Raw genomic sequence first — 25,638 nt, forward strand, 5'->3', positions numbered from 1 at the left:
TGTCTCTTCCCAAAACTAAAACTCTTCCTCACTGGTCAGCATTTTTCTTCGAATCAAGAGGTGGTTGTAGCTGTAGAGTAGTATTTTGCAGATCTTACTGAGGACCATTACAGGGATGGGATAATGGCACTGGAGCATTGCTGGAATAAATGTATTAGTCTTAAGGGAGATTATGTTGAAAAATAAAAATATTTTTGAAATTATAAATTCGTTTTTTCATTGTTAGGCCAAGAACTTTTCAGACCCACCCTCATAGATCCAGCATTATTTCAAAGCCGAATGTGGAAACTATGAAAGTTTTGTAAGTTGATCAGAGAGCTTTAAGGAACACATTTCTTGGCATCCCCAAGTTGCTTTAATGTGGATTACTTGAAAGACATAGGTACTGCCTAAGTGTCTATATATTCGTCTTTTATTAGTCCATTTTTATAAGGTTTCACTATCCTGACAGCTGTTTCGAACTAGTTGGTTCTCTTCAGAGACCAGGCAGAAACCTTAAGAGAGCAAAAACGTTCATTCAGTACTAAGAAACTTGAAATGTCAGAGAAATGTATTTTTCGTAAGCAAACTCTGGGTCTTTCTCAAACTTTCATAGTTTCTACATTTGGCATTTGAAATAATGCTGGATCTAATATCCACTTTGCTTATGTAATTTTGCATTGCTAAACTGAAGCCTTTTGGCTCTTTATTTTAGTAATTACTTTTATGCACAGACTGAGAGTTCACTTATGAAAAATACATTTCTCTGACATTTCAAGTTTCTTAGTACTGAACAAGAGTTTTTGCTCTCTTAAGGTTTCTGCCTGGTCTCTGAAGAGAACTAACCAGTTTGTAACAGCTCAGTGAAACCTTATCAAAATGGACTAATAAACATATAGATGCTTGGGCAGCACCTATGACTTTAAGTAGTCCACATTAAGGTAACAGAGATGCTGAGGAATGTATTCCCACAATCTCTCTGGTCAACTTATGAAACTTTCATAGTTTCTACATTCGGCTTTGAAATAATGCTGGATCTAATATCCACTTAAGTAAATTTGAATAAGTGTAATTTCGCTGAAGCCTTTTGGCTCTTTATTTTAGTAATTCCTTTATGTAGGTTAAGAAGGTTATAATTATTTAATATAATTACAAAAAGTCATATTAAAATCTCTTCTCCCTTTCTTTTTCTCTACTAAAAATTATTACCTCAAAAAAAGAGTAATGCATTTTTATGAATTATGTATTAAAAAGATCAATAAGAGCTTTGTGCTAGAGATCAGTGCAAAATTAATGATGCTAGAATTTGGTTAGGAGAACTTTTTTGCGAAGCAAGTAACTCTTTCATTCAGTTTTTGAAACTTAAGGTATATTCCATTGACTTAAACTATGTTTCATTGGTGAATTTAAAAAAAAAATATACATTTTTTAATCAGATTTTAAAACTGATTTCAGGAAAAAAAATGTCTTTATTACCCTTATGCAGCAAACCAAGTTTTTTAGCCAAACCTTGTTTGGTTAAATGATTTTTTTTTTTTTTAATATACATATTATAATGCCGGCCTGGCTGGCCGAGTGGTTAGCATATACACTCTTCAGCCAAAGGCTGTGGGTTCGAATCCCGCCTTGGTCATGGATGTTTGTGATTGTCTGTGGAAAAACTAGTGGTAGTGGTCAGCGGTAGATGGCATTGGTGTAGTTGCGATCAGTTGGCGGAGGAGTGGTGGAGACAGAGTTGTAGAGCAGGTGCCCTCTCTCGATGAGTCTGTGGACTCCCTGGAGGTGTCTAATAATAATAATAATAACCATGAGAGATAATTTCTTTTGGAGTTATACAACATATAAATCTCTTTAAAGTTGCCATTGAGTCACAGCTTTTCTACTTTTCCAAAAGCTCATTAAAATTAGAAATAATCCTTTCTTCACATATATGTTTTATTAATTTTGGAATACAATGCGGTGGTGTAGATTTCTTTGTCTAAGCTCCTTAGGAACGAGTTGAAGCAACAGGATGTTTTTATCATTATTGCTTAAAAAATATTTGTATTGCTAATTAGCCAGTTCTGTGGATTGAGGATTTTAAAATCTGATTATCTGCTTTTGGATAGTAAGCTAATTTTTTATGTGCAAAATTGAAAAACCTGTATAAGTTTGTTTATCATTATTATTTTATTTTATTTATTTATTTTTCTAAATTGAAAATATATTATTGCTTATCTAGAGTAGGTGTCTCTAATATTGTCAATTGGCTCACTTTTTAGCCATCTTGTCAGAGGCAGACCTACTCTGTAGGTCTGCCTCCACCAAGAGAAAGTATATACTGTGTTTACATTTGGCATTCAAAATTTCCTAACTTAAAACTATACTGTAATGTAATGTTGCATGCCTCATCATCATCATCAAATTCCTGCCATGTACCCTCAAGGGGTGTACAGGTATTGATAGTACTACATGAAAAAAAAATTACATCATTACTAACTTCCTATCTACAATTTTCCTCCAAATCAGTCTGTTACTTGTCAAGACTCCAACATTATCAGATCTTATATTTCTATCGTCTAAGGCACTTTGTACCGTATCAATCCAATTATATCTTGGTCTACCTCTGGGTCATTTTCCTGCCAACCTGGCAGAGAAAACTTGTTTTGCTCATCTTTTCTCGCCCATTCTGTTTAAGTGACCATACCACCTGAGATTAGCTCTGCTAACGCATTCCTGGATGCTGACAATGTCAAGTTCTTTCCTAATATCCTCGTTTTTAATATATTGTCATTGATGCCATCTGTTCATGCCTCTAATCTTTCTCAGGCCTCTCATATCAGCAGTCTCTAGTCTTTGGTCAAGTGTTTTACTTCTGACCCAGCTCTCAGATCCATAAGTTAAAACTGGTTTGAACACTGTCTTGTATGCAGCTAATTTAGTGTTCCGACTAATTTCTCTCTTATTCCATATGAATTTATTCAATTGTCTTCCCACCATACCAGCTTTGCTGATTCTGTTATCTATTTCTATATTTAATTTACCATCTTCACTAAAAATCGTGCCTAAGTTGCGGAAATGTTTTACATGTTCCACAGATTCTCCATTCACAACACAGTTGATATTTTCAATGATTCTGCCTATTTTCATTGTCTTTGTCTTTTTATTGCTGACCTTCATACCATATTCAATTTAGTCAGAAAATCTTGCAGACTTGTACGGATTTATTTAGAAGTATAACATCATCCGCATAAAGCAAAGAGCTGACATTAACATCGCCAATTTTGATATCATGTTTAATACCACTTTCCTTCATAATGTGATCCATATAGATAATGAATAACAGAGGGGATAATGTGCATCCTTGTCTCACACCAGATTTAACATTAAATCATCTTCCTGTACTTCCTTCAATTCTAACTGCTGACTTACAATTCAAATAAAGACTAAGTATTGCTTGATATAATGCCCCATTGACACCATATAACTGTAGCGTATTGAATAGCTTCTCTCTTGGTACCTTGTCATATGCATTTTCCAAATCGACCAAACTTAAATACAGATCTTTGTTGTATTCCCATGCTTTCTCTACTATTTATCGTAAAGTGAAGATCTGATCCTGACAGCCTGTATTTCACCTGAATCCAGCTTGTTCTTCACCAAGCTTCCACAATTCTTCTCAACCGTTTCTCAAGTATACTTGCATATATCTTACCAGGAACACTCAGTAGGGAAATATCTCTGTAATTCTCACATTCAGCTTTATTTCCCTTTTTATATATAGGTACTATGAGAGCTCTACTCCAATCATCGGGAATTCGTCCCTCTGTCCAGGCTTTCTGAACTATGCAGTCTAGCCACTGTAAGACTCTTATACCACCATACTTCAGCATTTTTGGTCGATTATCATCTACTCCTGCTACCTTTCCACGTTTCAAGCTTTTAATGGCTTTTTCTACTTCAAGTATGGATATGTATTCCCGACTGCATGCCTGGTCAGTGTTTTTTTACCACTGTGCTGTCATCACTGCTTGTTTAATTTAGCAGTTTTTCAAAGTAATTACTCCATACTTCAAGGATATCTTTTTCTCCTGTTTTCGTGTCACCTTTATCATCTCTAACTCCTTTTACAGCACTCTTTCCTCCATTCCTAACCTTCTTCAACAACCTCCAGAATATTTTGCCACCTTCTTGATATTTATTTTCTATATTCTTGCCAAAGTCCTCCCATGACTTTTGCTTACCTAGTTTTTACACAGTGTTTAGCACTCTTCCATTTATCTCTGTATTCTTTAAGAGCACAAGCTGACTTATTTGCCAGGAACTTTTGATATGCTTTCTTCTTTTCCTTCACTGCCTCTTTAACTTCCTGTGTCCAACATGGAGTTCTAATTTTTCTATCCTTCCAGACAACTTCACCACATGCCTCTCTAGCTGAATCAGTCAGGGCTTTTTTCAAAGCTTGCCACTGAATCTCCAAGGTTTGATTCCTGTTTTCAAACTCTTTCATTTTTTCTTCAATAATCTTTGTGTATTTTAGTCTAGTTCACACCTGAGAGCTTTTCAACTTTTATTCGCTTTAAAACTTTCCTACATGTTATTCTTTTCAATATGAAATTCAATTTTTTCCTGCTCAAGACTAAATAGTGATCACTTCCAATTTCAAATCCTCTGTACACTCTGGTGTCCTGCACCAGGGAGAAAACATCACTATCTACAATAACATAATCAATGAGACTTTTCTTATTCCTAGCCTCTTCTCTCCATGTGAATTTGTGCACATTTTTATGTTGGAACATGGTGTTAGTAATAACCAGTCCATGTCCTAAGCAGAAATCCAACAGATATTTGCCATTATTATTAGCTTTGCTCTTTTCTCCAAATTTTCCCAAAATATTTTTGTATGTCTGACAATCATTTCCTACTCTGCTATTTAGAACCTCAAGAAGAACCAACTTTTCCTTCTTCATTGTGTCAGTTGCTTATTCTAAAGCCTCAAAAAATTCCTCCACTTCCACCTTAGTAGAACCTTCTGTGGGGCCACAAATAAGTCTCATTATCCAGTTCTTCATTCTGATATTTGCCCACATCACTCTACTTGAAATTGCCTACCATTCAAGAATATTAGCCTTGTATTTAGTGTTGAATACTATGGCTACTCCTTCTTTTCCTTGATTGTCATTGCCTGAATATAACATTTTGTATTTATTGCTCAGAAATATCTCACCAGTTTTTATCTTTTTTGTTTCAGTCACCCCTATTATGTCGATCTGGTACTTATCTAATTCCTCAGCTAGCTCCATTTCTTTGCCATTCAGACTTCTTATGTTGATAGTACCAATCTTTAACTCTGGTGATGTTGAGTTGGGGTATGTTTTCAGATTTGTTCTAGTAGCTGACTTTTTGCTGTTCGCCCTGGTTTTCTGGCGAAAACAACGAGGGCCTTGTTTAACCGGGCGATGCCCCAGCCGGCATGAAATTTTGTCATGTTGTACCATCAATTTTTATTTTGCTTTAACCAATAGGAATACAATTTGGTCGGCTAAATCCCAAATTGCCAGCCCATCCTCATTCGTTCAGTATCTAAGTATATACCCAACAGGGTGCACCACGAGGTGAGGATTGGACATTAGGTCAGAAGCCCTGGTTTGTTCTCCGCATTCCTTTAAAGGCCATGTGGAAGTCTCCTCTCAGTTATACAGCTTTGACCCTTAAGGACCCCTGTTGCATACCTTGTCATGGAAAATCTGCTAAATGTCATTTTCCAGTAATATGGAGAATTAAAAATAATTCTCTGGTGATGGGTTAGGAAATAAGTTAGAAGCATAAAAATATTAATAATATGGTGTTGTTTTTATGACATTCCCATCTTTGAAACATTGGAAACCTATAGCACATTAGTACTATTATTTAACACTTATTCCATCTACATTTGTGGGTGGGCAAATCATGAGATAATTTGGAAACTCTGCTCTAGAAACAAAACATGGTACTTCAGGCCTCCGTAAATAGGATGCTGATCTCATACCATGTCATAAAATTTGGGATTCAAAACCACAGCCTGTTGGCTTCAAAGCAAAGATGCTATCCTTTGTGACCATCCATGTTGTTTGAAAGAACATCACGGATGGTCACATATTAATGCATATTAATGTTTTACGATTCAAGTTAAAAAGAACCATTATTGTCATTGGATACACCTGATCTAAAGAAAAAAATATAGATGGCATAAAAGAGATGATATTTGCATTTTATTACTTTTTTAATTTTATTATGTTTTTGTTTATTTCTTTAAAGAGAGCGGAATGTTCCAGAATGGCTGCTCAGCAGTTAAATCCTATGGTAGAAGTTGTCACAGAGGCAGCAGATGTCACAAGAAAGGAAGAAAATTATTTTAGGAACTTTGATATTGTTTGTGCAACTGATTGTTTATCAGATGTTTTATTATACTTAAATTCTGTTTGCCGCAAACATGCCATAAAGTTCTTTTGTGGAGCAGTTTGGGGTTTTTATGGTTATTGTTTCTCTGACTTGGGGACACACACTTATTTTGAGTAAGTTATCTTTGATATGAGTTTTACAATCAAATAATGCATGCATATGCCTTAGAACTTAATCATATGATTATTTTTCCATAGAAACAGTGATCATTTCCATAATGATGAAAAATACCAGACAAGTTATTAAGTTATGATAATTATGATGTAACATTTTTAAAAATTTATACTATTTTATTATTGCAGCATATGCTTATGTTATGAATATATTTTGTTGCACAAATAGAATTTAGGAAATCAATATATTATTCTTTCTATAGTTCAAAATTTCACTTGTTATTTTTGGATGCATCATTTCTTTTTTTAATTTAATCTTACTAATGTTCATCTTATAAATCTCCTTTTGGTAGTTATGTTTAATTTTCATCATCATCAAATTCCTGACATGTATCCTCAAGGGATGTACAGGACATGACAGTACTACATGAAAAATTTACATCATTACTAATTTCCTATCTATAATTTTCCTCCAAATCAATCTGTTACCTGTGAAGTCTTCAACATTATCAGATCTTATATGTCTATCTTCTAAGCACTTTTTACCCTATCAATCCACCTATATCTTGGTCTTCCTCTGGATCTTTTTCTGCCAACCTGATAGTACTTAATGAAAAATTTAACTCATTACTAACTTCCTATCTATAATTTTCCTGCAAATCAGTCTGTTACTTGTCAAGACTTCAACATCATTTTCAGATCTTATATTTCTATCGTCTAAGGCACTTTGGACCGTATCAATCCATCTATATCTTGGTCTTCCTCTGGGTCGTTTTCCTGCCAATCTGGCAGAGAACACTTGTTTTGCTAATCTTTTCTCTCCCATTCTGTTTAAGAGATTAGCTCTGCTAATGCATTCCTGGATGCTAATAATGTCAAGTTCTTTCCTAATATCCTCGTTTTTAATATGATATTGCCATTGATGCCGTCTGTTCACGCCTTGTAATCTTTCTCAGGACTCTCATATCTGCAGTCTCTAGTCTTTGGTCAAGTATTTTACTTCTAACCCAGGTCTCAGATCCATAAGTTAAAATTGGTTTGAACACTGTCTTGTATACAGCTAATTTGGTGTTTTGACCAATTTCTCTCTTATTCTACATAAATTTATTCAATTGACTTCCTACCATACTAACTTTCTTGATTCTGTTTTCTATTTCCATATTTAATTTACCATCTTCACTAATAATCGTGCCTAAATAGCTGAAATGTTTTATTTCTTCTATAGGTTCTTCATTCACAATGCAGTTGATATTTTCATTGTCTCTGTCTAGTTATTGATGACCTTCATACCATATCCATTACAACAGTTATTCAATTTAATCAGGGAATCTTGTAGCAGATTTATTTAGAAGTATAGCATCATTTGCATAAAGCAAAGAGCTGACATAAACCTCTCCAGTTTCGATATCAGGTTTAATACCACTTTCCTTCATGATGTGATCCATATAGATAATAAATAACAGATGGGTAATGTACATCCTTGTCTGACACCAGATTTAACATTAAACCATCTTCCTGTACTTCCTTCAGTTCTAACTACTGTCTTACAACTGAAATAAAGACTAAGTATTGCTTGATATAATGCTCCACTTACACTATACAACTGTAGCATTTTGAATAGCTTCTCCCCTGGACCTTGTCATATGCCTTTTCGAGATCTACAAAACTTAAATACAGATCTTTGTTATATTCCGATGATTTCTCAACAGTTTGTCATAAAGTGAAAATCTAATCCTGACAGCCTCTATTTGGCCTGAGTCCAGCTTATTCTTCACAAGCTTCTCTTCCACAATTCTTCTCAACTGTTTCTCAAGTATATTGGTATAAATCTTCAGGAACACTCAGTAGAGAAATAACTCTGTAATTCTCACATTCAGTTTTATTTCCCTTTTTATATTTGAGTACCATGAGTACCAATCATCTGGAATTCGTCCTTCTGTGCAGACTTTCTGAACTATGCAGTGCAGCCACTGTAAGACTTTTATACCTCCATACTTGAGCATTTCTGGTCACATATCATCTACTCCAGATGCCTTTCAACATTTCAGGCTTTGATCGCTTTTTCTACTTCTTGTATATATATATTCCTGAATGCATGCCTGGTCAGTGTTTTTTACCGCTGTGCTGTCACTGATTGTTTCAATTAGCAGTTTTTCGAAGTAATTACTCCATACTTCAAGGATAACGTTTTCTCCAGTTTTCATGTCACCTTTATCATCTCTGATTCCTTTTACAGTACTCTTTCTTCCATTTCTAAGCTTTTTCAATAACTTCCAGAATATTTTACCACCTTCCCAATATTTATTTTCTATGTTCTGACCAAAGTCTTCCCATGAACTTTTGTTTAGCTAGTTTTTCACAGTGCTTCATTTTCTTACATTTTTCTCTGTATTCTCTAAGAGTACACTAGGAACTTTCAATATGCTTTCTTCTTTTCCTTGGCTGCCCCTTTAACTTTCTGAGTCCACCATGGAGTTCTGATTATTCTATCCTTATAGAGAACCTCACCACATGCCTCTCTTTCTGAATCAGTAATGTTTTCTTCAGGGTTTGCCAATGAATCTCCAAGGTTTGGTTCTTGTGCTTAACCTCTTTAATTTTTTCTTGAATAATGTTGGTGTATATGAGTCTGAGTCTGCAGTTCACCTATGAAAGTTGATCAGCTTTGATTTGTTTTAAAACTTTATCACACACTCTTCTTTTCAGTATGTAATTCAATTTTATCCTGCTCAAAACCAAATAGTGGTTACTTTCTATTACAAATCCTGTATCTTGCGAACCAGTGGAAAAACTGCTATCAACATTAACATAGTGAATGAGACTTTTTTCTTTTTCTGAAACTGTTAATGCTAAATACTCAGTTTCCAGTAATATACACATATAAATTATTTAACATGAGAACAAGTTCTAGTATTCTTTGCTGTCTCAAGCCAAAATTTCCCAATCCCCCTCTCCCCCAATTGACTTTTGCATTTTTTTTATATCAAAATTTAAAAAAAATTAGCCAAAATACTAAACTAGCAGTATACAATGCAGTCTTAAAACCAGTTTTAAGTTATGAATCTGAGAATCGTATTATAAATAAAGCACTTAATCAACAATTAGAGACCAAGACCATAGAGTTCTGAAAAAAATTAGAGGTCTGAATAGATGGCATCAATGGCAGAATCATATTAAAAATGAAGGTATTAGAAAGGAACTTAATCTTGTTTGCATGAGTAGGGCTAATCTGAGGTGTTATGCTGTCACTTAATCAGAGTGGGAGAAGAAGGCTTAATAAAACAGGTGTTTGATTGCCAAGATAGCAGGGGAGAAAAAAAACCTGAGGAAGACCAAGGTTTAGGTGGATTGATTCATTCAGAAGTGCCTTAGAAGAAAAATGTTACATATGATAATATTGGAGTGTTGACAAGTAATGGACTGATTTGGAGGAAAGTTTTTGATGGGAGATTAATAATAATGTAAACTTAATCATGTACTGCTGTCATAATAGTCTGAACACCCATTGAGTACATATCAGGAAATTGATGATGATGAAATAAAAACCTCTCCTACTAATGCAGTCATTGTTATTTTAATATAATTGCTTCAAATTGTGATTATATTAAATTTCAGTGCCCCAAGCATTTGCTCATTTTGCTGGTGCCTAGAGAATATAGAAAATAAATACCAGAAAGGTGGCAAACTGGAGGCTACTGAGAATGCTTAGCAATGGAAGAAAGAGTACTGTAAAATGAATTGGAGAAGACATTGTAGATGTCTCGAGTAATTATTTTGAAAGATTGCTAAATGAAAACAAGAAGTGATAGGATGCAGTGAAAAATAGTACATATCAGTACCAGACGTATAAAAAGTTTTCAATGTGGTGGTATAAAAGTTTTACAGTAGCTGCATTGTATAGTTCAGAAGGCAAAAAGTCAAATTCTGGATGATTTTTTTAATGCTTACCCAACACATGAAAATTCACAGGTCTAATAACACAATAGTGTCAGGTGTGGAGAATGAGGTAATCTATTGATATGTTTCTTAAAGAGATGAGGTTGAACCTAGTGGGAAGAACAGTATGGGGGAAGATTGTTCCAAAGAATAGATGTGGATGTAATGGAGGTGGATGATGAGAAGTTTGTTTGGTATGTTTGGAGATGGACAGTGTATGGGTGTTGGCCATTGGCTGCTCTAGTCCTTACATGGTTAGAAAAAAGTGGAGGAATAGTAGTGACCAATTCAGAGGAGCAGTACCCATGAAATTACCTATAGAAAGGGCACAGCAGAAATAGAGTGCTTATGGGAAAGTGACTGAAAGGAGTCTTTGAGGATTAGGGTCACCTATTAAGCAGATCACTCTCTTCTGTATATCATCAAGATTTCTTAGGAAAGTCTTCAGTGCTCTACCCCAAATTTGGGAACAGTACTACAAAGTTGGTGAAATTGTTAGGAGTTGAGAGGGATAGAAGTAATATTTAGAACAGAAAATAAGTTTTTTAGAGGCTAAGGAAGCTATGTAAGTAATATGTTTGTGCCAGGATAAACTGAATGTGAAAATCCACCCAAGAAGTGAAATTTGATCTTGAAAGGAACTGAACATTATCAGAAATGAGAGGGGATGAGGTAGGATTTTTCTTACAGGTAATAAGGCAGGCTTGAGTTTTTTTGACATTGAAATTTACTAAGTTATCTTTACCACATTTGAGATCATTGTTTAGGTCACTGGTTATGGAAGATCTTGAGGCTTCTGTCATTTGATAAGGCCCAGGAGCAATGTAAAAAAGCATACAGGAAAAGAATAGTCATGGTGAAGAGGGTGAAATTAGACTATTAAAAGAAGTTAGCCAAAGAAGTGAAAGGAAGGTCAAGAGAATTTTACTGTCATCTGTGAAGCTGTGAATAAGATTAAGATTTGAAGTCAGAGAGAGAAGGTCATTGATGTAAAGGAGGAAGAGTGTGAGTGAGAACACCAAACCCTAGGGTACTCCAGCATTAATATATAAATCTGATGAGAGGAGGCCATCTATTATGACATGCAATGAACATCCAGTGTGGAAGCTGGCAATCCAATCACAGAATGCAGAAGGGGGGGGGGCATAAGATGGTAGCTTGTTCAGGAGGCCTTAATGCCAGATGATGGAATGTCTTTGAAATATCAAGAGTGACAATGTGGGTTTCTCCATTGTATAGTCATATGTAGAACAAGAATGATGGAATTGCTAATTAATTGATGAGTCTCCAGGCAGTGAAGAAACTTGTTGTCGATAACTTTCTCTGTAACTTTTGAGAGTACTGAAATGAGAACATTGGGCTAGTAGTAAGATTCCTGACTGTTGTCTTCATTTTTGGTACAGGTTGGATGAAGGCCTGCTTCTATGCTTTTGGGTAAATGACAGTTGAATATGATAATTTATATAGTGATACCAGGTTATGTGGATGATTGGAGTATAGTTCTAATGCCTCCCATCAGTAAAAAGGGAAATGTGAGAATTATAGAGGAATTTCCCTACTGAACATTCCAGGTAAGATTTAAGCAAACCTATTTGAGAAGAGGCCAAGAAAAACTTGGAAAAGAACAACCTGCTTTCAGGCCAAGCATGTTGTGTCAGAGTCAGGTTTTTCACTTTAAGTCAAATATGACAAATTTGTTTTGCAGAAAAGACTTATGGCAAGCCAAGAGAAAAGTTGTTCAAAATACTACAAACCCTATTAACATTTGCTGGACTAGTTGGTTGAGTGATTAGCATATCTACTCTCCAACAGACTTCAGGTTCAAATCCCTTCATTAGTATGGATGTATGCTATAGTTTGTAGGTAATGACTTTCATTTCCTGGTATGAGACTACAGCCTTGCTTATTGGAAGTGTGAAGTGGCTTGAAGAAGTTCCATGTTAGTCTCTAGAACAGAGTTTCTGGCCCAGGTAAAAAAAATAAATAAATAAAATTTACAAAAAATATAAAAATTAATAAAAATAGAAAAAAAAACTTATCCCCCCCCTCTCTCTCTCTCTACCTACCTACCTACCTACTAGTGTACTATAGGTTTACAACCTTTTGTGGGTGGGACATATCGAGCAATACATAGTCTATATTTGAATTATAGGTTAGCATTTAGAATTGAAGGAGGTACATGAGGATGGTTTGATGTAAAACAAGGCAAAAGACCACAGTGCACTCCCTCTACTGTTATACTATATCAATTGCATTATGCAGGAAAGTGGCATTAGGCTTCATATCACATTTGGAGATTATCTTTTCTTTATGCAGGTGAATATAGGCATGACATTGAAACATCAGAATGCTATTCTGATGTTTCAAGGGACGTCAAGAAAGTAAGTTCCGTTTTTAAATATTTTCACTGCAGCACTGCGATCGCAATGGTGCACATGTGTGCTGAGTTTATTGATTCGTTAGCAAGGCATTGTTGCCATTTTCAGACATTCTCGCAGTGCGTATGCTTCTTGGTGTGTGTTTATAATGTCCAAGAAAATCGAATCACCCGTCACATGTAAAATTGATTTGCCCACCCACCTGAATCCAAACAACAGTCCATGGAGTGGAGGCACACCTCATTACCAGTCAAGACAAAATTGAAGATAAGAGTTTCCACTCGGAAAATCATGTGCACTGTGTTTTGGGATAGACAAGGAATTTTGCTGGTAGACTTCTTGGGTCAAGGCTCCAAAATCAATGCAAGTATGTATTGCCAAACCCTTAAGAAACTGCATCGCGCGACCCAGAATAAATGATGTGGCATGCTTACCAGGGGTGTTTTGATTCATGATAGCGCCTGCCCACACATGGCTGACGTAACACAACAACTTCTCACCACCTTCGGCTGGGAACAATTCCATCATCCCCCATATAGTCCTGACCTCAAGCCAAGCGACTTTCACCTGTTCAAACATCTGAAATCTTTCCATGGTGGCTAGCAGTTTCAAGATGATGACGAGGTGAAAGCAGCAGTCAATATGTGGTGTGCATCACAGGCGGCACCTTCTACGACGAAGGTGTACAACCCTTGGTGCTCCGTTATGATAAGTGCCTGAACAATGGTGGAAATTATGTAGAAAAGTAGTGAAAGGTGTCTACTTTAATTTCCAATAAAGTTTTTTTTTGTAAGTATATTTTTGTTTCTCTGACAGCCCATCGGAACTTACTTTCTGGGCATCCCTCGTACATCAGAAAGCTATAGAATAAGCAAAACTTTTCAACCGTTTAAGCACAATTTTTAGTATATATCACAAATTTAAGTATGGAATTAGACAAAAGAATAAGCAGTGCAATTATAGTGATGAGTCAGCTGAATAAATATATATGGAATAGATTAATTAGCCAAAACACTAAACTAGCTATATACATGACAGTGTTCAAACCAGTTTTAACTTATGGATCTGATATCAGTGGTTTCTAGTCTTTGATGAAGACTAGAAACCACTGATATAAGAGTTCTGAGAAAAATTACTGAGGTGAATGAACAGACAGCATTAGTGGTAAAATCATATTTAGGAAGGAGCTTGACATTGTTAGCATTCAGGAATGTGTGAGTGGAACTAATCTCAGGTGGTAAGGTTAGTTAAATAGAACAGGAGAAGGAAATTTAGCAAGACAGGTGTTTGATTCCACAATGGCAAAAAAAAAAAAGACCCCAAGGAAGACCAAGATCTAGGCAGTTAGAAGTGCTTTAGAAGAACAAAATATAAGATCAGACAGTATTGGAGTCCTGACAGATAACAGACTAATTTCAAGGATGATTGCTGATGGGAAGCTGGTAATAACGTAAACTTTTCATGTGGTATTATAGTATCCCTTAAGATACATATCAAGAGTTTGATGATGGTGATATACACATATATACACACAGATGACTTTGTTTACCAAATTGATTCTCTCATGATGTTTTGAAAATAATTTTAAATAAAAAGTGTTAAATCTTTGTTTTTTGTTAATTTATTTTAGTTTTAATGGTAATCAACATTTCTGTGCATTAGGGATATCATACATTACAACAAAGATGCAAGTGGAAATGATAGTGATGATGGGCCTCCTGCTAAAAAATCCAAACAGTCTTCTAAGAAGACTATGCATACAATTGAAAAAGTAAGGAAATAAAATAATTAGCATGGTAAATGTTTTGAGAGAGAGTCAAATATTCTAGAATAAATTTTATCTAATAGGCATTCAGTAAAAGAATGTGTGACATATAAACAGTTTTTAATTTTATACAGAATTGAATCGTGTTCCATTGAAGATGAAAATAGTCTAATATTAGAGTACTTTTTTTAGGATAAACTGGAATGTTAAATAATTATATTTTAGAAAGCTTATACAAAGATATAGATTGAAGATAATTTATAAAATTATTTAGGGATTATGTCTTAATCAGCTTGTGATGGTAGAGACTGACTTGCATTACAAAGACATTGGTTCTAGTAACAGTGTCTGAGAATCTGTCTATAAATGAGATGATGATGTTATGCTGCCAGTTGGTGAGATGATCATCATGAAGAGTTTTGGCTAAGAAGAAGCATATATGAAACTATAAAGCAGACAATTATAATAAGCAGAGAAAGCAGTGCCTTCTTGTGAGAAACTGCATGGTAGAGGAATCAGCAGTGCATGGGATGTGGTTAGAAGCTGTCTGAGGAAATTATTTGATAACCAAGAGTTAGGAGAATAAATTTCATGTGAGTTTTAAGGGATGAATAAAACTTGAAGCAAGAGATGCCAAAAAAGTGTTGTGCATCCACTACTTCGCAGAAAGCTGATAATCAGGCCCAGGAGCAATGTAAAAAAACATGCAGGAGAGGAATAGTCATGGTGAAGAGGGTGAAATTAAACTATGAAAAGAAGTTCACCAAACAGGTGAAAGAAAGGTCAAGAGAATTTTTTTTCCCTGTGTAGCAAGTAAAAGGAAAAATAATAGAACAATAACTTTAGTGAATGCAGATGCTTTAGCCAAAGCCCAATAGTTAATCATTCTCTTTACTAAAGTGTGCTGAGGTAGAACTTGAAGGGAGTCAGGTTGACCGAGTGGAAAGTGTTCCCACTTTCCAACAAACAAGCTGCAGGCTCGAATTTTGCTGTGGGCTTGGATGTTTGTGATTGTCTTTAGGTAGGAGATGAATTTCATTTCACCATCCTGCTTATTGGAAGCCTAAAGTGACTTGAAGAAGTTCCATGTTTGGTCTCTAGAGCAGGGTTTCCTGACTATGTAAACAAAAAAATAATAATTAAAAAATCCAAAAAATATATAAAATTGATAAAAAATAGAAAAAAATCCTTAGTCATGGGTGGATAGCTTAATCCTTTATGAAGGAGGCTAGCATGCTTTCTTAAGGACAGGTCTTACTTTAGCAATTCACTCATGTTTTATAATAGTGACTGCAGAGTTGGATCAATGGACTGAATATACCATAATACTTTTGGATTTGTCCAAAATACATGAGAGGATTCCACTAATAGGTATCAGAAGTAATGTATGGACATGCTGAGTATAAAAGAAGAGAGTGACACTGGAGCACTACAGTGAATACTAAATAACAGCATCCCAAGCATAGAACTTTGTAAGGAGGCTGAATATTTAACTTGTTTATAATGATATACCAGCTGCATGCACATACTATATATTGATGGTGGCAAAGATAAAATGAAACTAGCAAAAATATTTAAATCAAGGAGCAAAAGAAACTGGTACAATATAAATAAACTGAACAATAAGGATATTACAGAAAACTTTGCTTCTATGGTCAAGCAAATATGAAACAATAACACAAAGTGAAGGAAAAAATGGAGATATTGAAGAAAAATGGCAAAATGTAAAACAATTATACAATGAAACAGCTGAAGAAATACTAGGAAAACAGGAGAGAAGTTCAGAAACAATGGATAACAGACAAAACAATGTCTTCAAGTGAGGAAAGAAGAGAAATGAGAAGAAAATTACTCCAAAATAAAAATAAAAAAGAGGAAAAGGAGTAAATAAACCGTATGAGGAGAAAAATAGAAAAGTAAAGTATAAGAGATGATAAAAGAAAATTCATTGAAGAACTCTGTAAGGAGGCTGAACATGCTGCTGCAAACTTTGAGTATGAGAATCTTTTTGAAATAACAAGGAAGATAACTGGAAAAAATATGGGAAAAGAGAGACCAATAAAATATAAGCAAGGGAAAAAGACAAAAAAAAGAAATGGATAGAACCCTTTCAGGAAATACTAAACAGTGAAACCCCAATACAAGAAACTGTACTCCCAGAAAATATTGAAATGGAAACATTAAATATAAATACAGGAGAGATAACAAAAGCAGAAATAACTATGGCAATAAAGAAATTTAAAAATGGCAAAGCTGCAAGGATATATAAGGTAATATGTATGCAGGTAATATATAAGCAGAACTACTGTATCCTCTTATAAATGAAGAATGGCCAGATGACTGGAATACAGGATTATTGGTGAAAATACCAAAGAAAGGGGATACAACAGAATGCAAAAACTGTAGAGGGATATCTCTTCTGAGCACAGTTAGTAAAATCTTCACTAGAATAATATTAGAAAGAATGAAACATGAAATTTTATGTAAACTGAGGAAAGAACAAGCAGTTTCAGACCTAATAGATCATGCATAGACTAAATAATAATTATTGAACAATCAATGGAATGGCAGAGCAGCCTGTATTTGGGATTCATTGACTTTGAAAAAGCATTCAGTGGTATGAACAGAGAAGTAATTTGAAATTAATGCAATATTATGGCATACCAGCTATAACAGTTATAAAATAAAAAGTAAAGAAATAAAAAACAACAGGAAGTGTAAGGCAAGGGTGCATACTCTCCCCTACAATCTTGTTAATAGAATAATAGACTGGGTGGTGAGAAATACAATAGATGCAAGCATTAATATGCAATCTGATGACATACACTTGCTAGCTCAAATGCACCAACATATGCAAAGAAAAATAATTTAACTTAAATCTGGAAAGCTTAATGTGTGGCTTAAAAATAAAGCAAAAGAAAACCAAAATAATGAAGATTAATCCCAAACAAAATCTAACACTAACGCATAGAAAATCTAGAACAGGTAGACACTTTTGTTTATCTAGGATCAGTGGTAAGGCACACTGAAAGAGGACATAAGAAATAGAATTCAAAAAGACTGAATTGTTTTCAATACAATGAAAAATATATGCATAAGTAAAGAAATAAATCTCAAGTATCAAAATCAAAAATAAGTCTCTTCAAACAAATATGAAGATTGTTCTATATGTATCTTAAACCTGGAGGTTAACCAAAAGGAATTTAAATAAACTGCAGATTTACATAAATAGATATCTTAGAAAGATGTCAGGAATATACTAGCCAGATAGAATTTAAAACAAGACATTATGGGACAAAACAATCAATCTGACATTAAAACAGAAATAATAAAAAGAAAATGGAAGTGGATTAATGATGTAATTTTTTCATGTAGTACTGTCATATCCTGTACACCCCTTGAGGGTGCATGGCAGGAATTTGATGATGATGATGATGATGGAAGTGGATAGGCCACACAATTAGAAACTCAAATAAGGATATGGCAAAGACAACCATGGAATGGAATCTACAGGGAATCAGAAGAAGGGAACTTTCCAAGATGACGTGGAGGAGAGAAATTGAGCAGAGATGAAACAGTTGGGAAAATCCTGAAATGAGATCAAGAAAGAAGCAATGAATAGAGTCCAATGGAGAACAATCATTGAAGCCCTATGCTCCACGGAGGATAAAGATGATAAGTAAGTATTAATGATATTGGGTTGTGGACAGTAATATACAATTATTTGCTGATAATATATTGCACTTGACAAGAAATTATATTCTTGTTTTAATCCTTTACCCAAGCAGACAAAGTTTGTATGTGAAGTATCTTTATGACTAGTCTACTTGTGTGTAGAGGCTGTAGACTTCACATAATTTATCTCAGTATCCCATAATGCAAACACATTATAGGAAGGATCACTACCTGGTTTGGTTTCAATCTTTACTGAGTTCTCATAAGTGGCAGCCAGAGATCTAGGAAGATAGCAAGGTTAAATTGCTTATTTAAAGGATCATGTGGTGCTGTCATAGTAACCTGAACACTCCTTGGGAGTACATATCAGGAAATTGATCACTATAATTTCTTGTCAAGTATAATATACTTTATGACCCAGGTGAAGCTTTCTACAATCTCTGATCCAGAGTTTTTAATAACATGGTGATAACCATTTTGCCACTTGTATATAGAAATATGAATTCTGCATTGATTAACCATGGTATCCTTCTGGGTCTGGCTTTCACTGATGAAATCTCCATGAAGGTCGAAACTGGTCCATGAAGATACTTCATGTGCAAACTTTGTTTACTCACACATTGGTAAAGGATTAAAACAAGAATATGATTTCTTGTCAAACATAATATACTTTATAACCCAGCAGTAAAACTTCTTGTAACATATTTGTGATGTGCCAAGTTAGGAAGGGTGAAGAGACATAATTTCTGATAAAAAAAATCCTTGCAGTCTGATCTGAACAAACTGGTTTTATAGGCAAATGACAATGAATGAATAAATGTCGGTTTAACAATAAGTGCAATATTATGCATTTTGAACCAAGGGCATTTCAGGTAGAGTATTATATTAATAGTAATTTGCTACAGGTGATTAATAAAGCTAAAAACCTGAGATGATGTTAGATAAAAAGTTAAAGTTTAGTCACATTGCTAAGATAGTTAATTCACCATATTAGACATGGTGAATGATGAAGAGAACTTGTAGGATAAGGAAAGTATTCTTTCCTTATTATTATAATTATGGCTATTATAGCCTGTTTTTGTTTAGGAGTGTCCCTTAGTTTAAATACATTGGCTATTATTACTCAAAAAGGATATATATATTTTAGGGCATTATGGGTTAGTATAGAAGGCAATTATAGCAGAATAAAAGAGGTGGAAAATTTTTGTACATACCTTGTTTGAATACTAGGATGTCTTCCAATTTCATGATCCTGCTGAAGGTTGTCTATAACGGGGGGGGGGGGGGGGGGGGGGGGGTTGATGCGGGAAAAATAAATTTGGAAACCCGGGTTTTGTGTTAATAATATATATATATACAGGGTGTTCGGGATAAATTTGACAGTTTCGTAAGGAAAAAGAAAATCTTCTTTGTATCTATTAAATTTAATGAATTGACAAAAAACATTACAGGCAGAGTTAATTACAATACTATCAACAAGATTTACTCAAAATAACCACCATTAGCATCGATCACAGCTTCAATCCTGCTTCGGAACCTCGAACAAGCTGATGCTACAGTCTCCCTGGGAAGGGCCGCAAAAACTGTTTTAATTTTATCCATTAACTGGGCTTTTGTATTACTGGAAGTGCGATTGGTGTCTTTTTCAACTGCGCCCCATACAAAATAATCCATGGGGTTAAGGTCTGGGGAGTTTGGAGGCCAAACATTTGGACTGGTGAAGTCGTAGAAATTTTCAGACAACCATTTTTGACTTTTCTGTAAGCAGCTGACCTTTGCGGCGCTTGTATGAGTAGTAGCGGAGGTCTTCATTGAGTGCAAGCTTCATAGTAGAGGCTGCAACATTCATTTCACGTGACAAAGCCCGAATTCCAATGCCAGGGATCTTCAACACCTGTTCCTGCAGATTTGCGAGGAATTCTGCTGTACGAACGCAATCAGATCGTCTGCTAGGGATCTTTCTTCTTGCTACATCCTCGTAGTCACCATTGCAAGTCTCTAGTTCATGCCTGATTGTTTTTACTGTATTCAGGGAGCATTGGGCAGCAGTCGAAATATCCTTATTTTGATGGCCGGCACGAATCATCATGATACAAGTTATTCTCTTCCATGATTCAGGTGGGTTCCAGCTATCCATCCTTTCTGACATCTTGTATATGAATGAAGAAGGGTCCAACCTTTTAAATGAAGAGAAGTGTGTGTTAATACATGTAACTTACGGAAAAATATAATTAATTATAAATATGTCAAATTTATCCCAAACACCCTGTATACTATTGTGTTTAGGGGTGCATATTGGGGGGGGGAGAGAAGGGGAAGGGTTTACTTATGGGGAAACTGGGGCAGGGGAGAGCGTTAACGGGGTGTGGACCGTTTCGGTTGACTGACCATCATCGGAACAGATAATTATAATAATAGTGTTTAAGAGGAGTAGCATGGGAATTTTCCCAGAAACTATACCTTCTTTCCTTATTCCTACAAGTACCTCCCCTGTACAAAACTTTGATAAGACCACATGCTGTAGGTAATTGTTATTAGCCAATCCCTTTGGACAGAGACATGGTTTGCTATAATGCAAAGTTCACTATAGCAAATATTCGGGGTAAAATACTAATAACTAATCCATGAAACAAAAGAAATTGCAGTAAAGAGAACAAAGGAAATTGCCAGAAATAGAGCCAAAGAAATCATAGGAAATAACACAAAGGAAATTGCAAAAAAGAGAGAGAGAGGAAATTAGTGGAAATAGAACGAGTTTCTAGAAATTGGACAAAAGAAATTTTGAGAATTGAAAGAAATCACTGGAAGCAGCACAAAGGCAATTGGGAAATATTTGAGAAATAGAAAGAAAAAATCACCCAGAGCAAGAAAATTGTACATTGATGATGGCACACGAAGGGTTGACAGCATCCATACAATAAAGCACACAAATTGACAACATGAAAAAAGCACAAACAATAATGGGAGACAAAGGAATGAACAATAAGAATATGAAATTGTACAAAGGAAAAGACATAATCAATGTTTAAACTTTAAAATGTTACTTTAGCTTAAATTAATGTCACTTATTACTAAAATATAGAGCCAAAAGTGTTCATTTTGGTATAATTAAGATATTAAAATGGATTATATTATTGATCCATATTTTCTAGCCAAATATTAAAAAAGATACCAAAGGTTATATTCTCATAAGTTCTCTGTTAAATTTAATGTCACTTATTTGAAATCTTCATAATGAACTAAATATATGTGGTCTCTATCATTAAAATTAAAAATAACCTAAAACCTATTAGTAATCAGTCAACTTAGTCAACAGAAGTGATAAAAAGTGTGAATATCAGCTTCCTGATTGGACAGAGTAAATCGATATTATTCTCTTAGAACTGTAAATTAAAGAAATACTGCACAACATACAGTATTTCTTTAATTTGAAATTTAAGTAAAAGTTTGTTTTTAGGTAGCATCTCATTTTATGTTTGAAAGACTTTATGGTGAAAAATTCTAAATTTCTGTTTTTGACCTATATTTGTGATTTTAATTTAAAAACTTAAACTTTTACAGTCTGCACATATTTATAGTAGTTCATTATGCTGTTTCAGGTAAAAAATAATGTTCTGTTCTTAAGCTAATGTAACTTTTCGAACTTTAAATGTTACTTCTGAATTTTCATAATTTCATGCTCTTCTAGTTTCTTATCTCTCCTAGAATTATTTCCATTTGTACTTTTGCATGTTGTCATTTTGTATGCTTTATGTATGGTTCCTGATAATCTTTTGTTCCCACAATTTTTTTGTCTACTGATTGTTACATCATTTACTATTAAGTTCATTTCATTATAGTAATGGTTTTCAGTCTTACTGTTTGTAGTAGTATTGATTTTGTAGTTTGTTATAGCAGTCATTTCATTATAGTGCACGTCTATCTACTGTACTGGCTGTGCTCAAATGTAGTCACCTTGGTTCAGAGGAGACAAGGAGACAATTGAAAAGATCCAAAAGAGGATATCCAAAATGACACCTGCCCTTTGTTGTACATATGAGATCAGACTGAGTTTGAGTAATGGATGGAAGAGAGGAAATAGAAATCTACAAGTCCATATCTTACAAATTGAACACAAGTGACATTATATGGCTCATTTAGTAATAGATGGAAGAAAGGAGATATATAAGTTTGTAAGGGAAACCTAACAAAATGACACAAGTGATGTTTGATAGCTCATGGCATGTTTGTGTCTACCATTTATCTAAGGGTCTACCGTTTATCTGACCCTTCAATTTTCAGAACTTGGTGTTCTGATAATTGAAGGGTTGGATAATTGAAGTAAAATTACATGCTCTACCAGAAGTCAGTTGACATAAAAGGTCAGTTAATTGAACGATAGATAAATGGCAGATTACTGTAGTAAGAAATTTAGGTCTGAGTAATGGCTGATCTAATTATCATATCTTCTCTCTGATCCACAGATTACATGTAGATTCAAACTCTGCTGGACAGATGTTTTTGAATCTCTTTAGATGGAAAATGAATAAATGGATTTCATTGACTGGTATGAGACCAATGCTCCACTTATTGAAGGCTTGAAGTGGCTTGAAAACTTTTGTCTTTAGTCTCTAGAGCAGTGTTTCCTGATTATATATATATAAAAAAGTATAAACAATAATTAAAAACCTAGTCCAATCCATGATATTAATGTACTGTAGGACAAGCATATAATTTAGTTCCCAGTGTAAAAACATTTAAAGTTTTCCTAATACAGAATATGTAATAATATAGTGATACACCATTTTCTTCTTGGATTTGAAATATAACTGGCCATTGACTTAGCTCCGAGCATCTCCACAACTAAGCACAGAAGAGAGCAATAGAGGTTGCTCGCTTCCTACTTACTATTGAAGAAAATTAAGGTTTGTGTTATGTCAGTAGAACTATAGCAGTCCTGTGTCCTGGAGTAATTCAAATACTACAATGAGTTTTTGGAACCGTGATGGCAGATTTTGTCCATCTCATTAAAGGTTAAAACTAGTCTGGATAGTGACTCTCACATCAGTTTATTAAAATTTTTCATTATATAGAAGGTGGAGGAGAGGACATCTGTGAAAGTTTATGTGTGGTGAAGAAAGTGGTGAGAGCTAAATTTTTCTCTCACAGAACCAGTGAGCAGAACAGTTTGCCTGTTGAAGTCATAACTGCATCTTGTGTGAACAAGTTTAAGAAAAGTATGGCAGTTTGGTGTGGGGATGTATTGCTTGACTCCCTGGAAGTCAGCGAGTCAATAAACTGACTAATGGATTGCATTATACACACCCAAGAATAAAGTTTGCTTTGCATAATGGGATACAAGGACAACTTGAAAGCTGCTCTAGATAAATTTCTAGGATGTTTGACTGGATCTTACATGTAGCTACTATCTTTTGGTCTGCCTTTTGCAATTGGATTGCCAGTTTCTTTTTCCTATTTCTCCACCAGTGTTGAAGTACCTCCAAAGCTCCATAATTTCACCTGTATTTTCTCTTCCTTATGGAAATAAATTATCCTCTGTCACTAACCTCTGATCATAACCATAATTTTGCTAATGACATCACAATCCATTCCACTTCTCCATTTGTGACAGATGAAAGGCCTTACTGCTTTCAAATGTTCCAATCTTCAAGTCCCTCCATAACTAGAACTATAAACAATGATCTTTTCTATTCTATTATGGACAGCCTTATCAACTTCAGTGCTACAAAATACATCCTGTCTTCTTTCTTGTAAGAAAAATTTCATTTTGCTTTCCCATTATCATTAATAGTATCTAGATCTCCAGACAAGATGAGATTTCTCTCATTTTATTAGTCATTTATATTTCCATATACAAGTATTCAAAATGCATCACTTCTTATCATTAAAATACTCTGGATTAGAGATAGATGTTGAAAGTTTTTTCACTTGGTTATACTATAAATTAAAGATGCCAAGAAATTATATTCTTGGTTTCATCTTTGATCCAAATATAAGCAAACAAAATTTGCATGTGAAGTAATTTCACAAATGGGCTACTTGCATATAGAGGCTAATGACTTCACATCAATTGCCTTAACCAAGTGAAAAAACTTTCAACATCTACCGTATTTCCCCGAAAATAAGACCTAACCAGAAAATAAGCCCTAGCATGATTTTTCAGGATGCTCGTAATATAAGCCCTACCCCAAAAATAAGTCCCAGTTAAGATCGTCAGCCAGACGGATGCATTTAGTACATCCATTGCAACACATGACGGACGTATTGTATTATAAAATAATAATATTAATATATAATTAAATATAAATAAATAATATTATTGACATTAATACTTAAAATAAATGATAATATAAATTCTAATTAAGTATTTGTAAATACCCAAGCAGGCACCTTTGGACGAGAGGTAAATGCCTATGTAAACAGATGAACTCGAGACTTATTGCCAAATGACCAATCGGAGTATAGACACAATGCATGAATAATGTGTGCACTTGATAACAAACGGACATGGTTGTGTCTAATATGAATCTTCATAAATCATGCGTCATGTGTTGTAACGGACGTATTTAATGCATTCGTGCGAAATAAAGAAACGTTTTCTGAATTTTGGTGCCTGCAATTTTTCATCGCTTTTGTGTGGACCATCGTTCTTAACTGTCAACATTTTTGTTGCCACTCCTGTCTCATAAGTCTTCAATTAACACTTGATTTAATGGTAAATTTAAAGGGAATAATATTTTGACCCCCAGACAAGATGAGTGCAAAAAGAAAGGCCTATTCCGTTGAGTACAAGAAAGGAATCATGGAGGACTCCTTGGGCAAGAATCTTATGGCTTTCTGCAAAGAGAAGAAGTTGGATCTCCGAATGGTCCGAAAATGGCGAGCAGAGTACGATAACCTCAGTCAACAGGTGGACGAGGGAAACGCTAAGAAGCACAAGTGTGGATCTGGTCGGCAACCATTATTTCCTGAGCTGGAAGACATCATCTGTGAATAGATTGCTGACAGGAGAGCGAAGGCTTTGGTTGTGCGCAGGGCTGATATTTAAGCATTTGCCTAAATATCATATGCTTAAATATCAGTTAGAAATATCTCCCAGAAGAATTCAAAGCTTCACAACACTGGCTGGATGGCTTCCTTCAGCGATATAAACTGTCTCGAAGAAGATCGACAACAGTGTGCAAGATACTAAAGCTGGAAGATACTAAAGTTATTAAACGTGCACTTGCATTCGAGTCCTTTGTTGATGGCATCGACTTTTCTAAATACCAACTCTCCAACATGATTGCTATGGATGAAACTGCATTGTTTATGGGCCAAGGATCTCAAACGACAATTAATCAGAGGGGTGCCTTGTCAATCTACATTTCCT

The 25,638-nt window shown here is 34.8% G+C and overlaps 1 protein-coding gene across 1 annotated transcript in view; it reads left to right on the forward strand.

The window, feature by feature from the left end:
- The window catches only part of Aos1 (SUMO1 activating enzyme subunit 1), an 81,011-nt gene that overhangs the window by 25,315 nt on the left and 30,058 nt on the right, over window positions 1-25,638 (forward strand). Inside the window, exons 4-5 of the mRNA XM_090399376.1 lie at window positions 6,256-6,512; window positions 14,489-14,597. Coding sequence (XP_090255502.1) covers window positions 6,256-6,512; window positions 14,489-14,597 — 366 coding nt within the window. The remainder of the gene's footprint in view (window positions 1-6,255; window positions 6,513-14,488; window positions 14,598-25,638) is intronic.

The sequence above is a fragment of the Typopeltis vanoorti genome, chromosome 10, assembly GCF_054136105.1.
Source record: "Typopeltis vanoorti isolate ZY-2024b chromosome 10, IOZ_Tvanoo_1.0, whole genome shotgun sequence".
Lineage (NCBI taxonomy): Eukaryota > Metazoa > Arthropoda > Arachnida > Uropygi > Thelyphonidae > Typopeltis > Typopeltis vanoorti.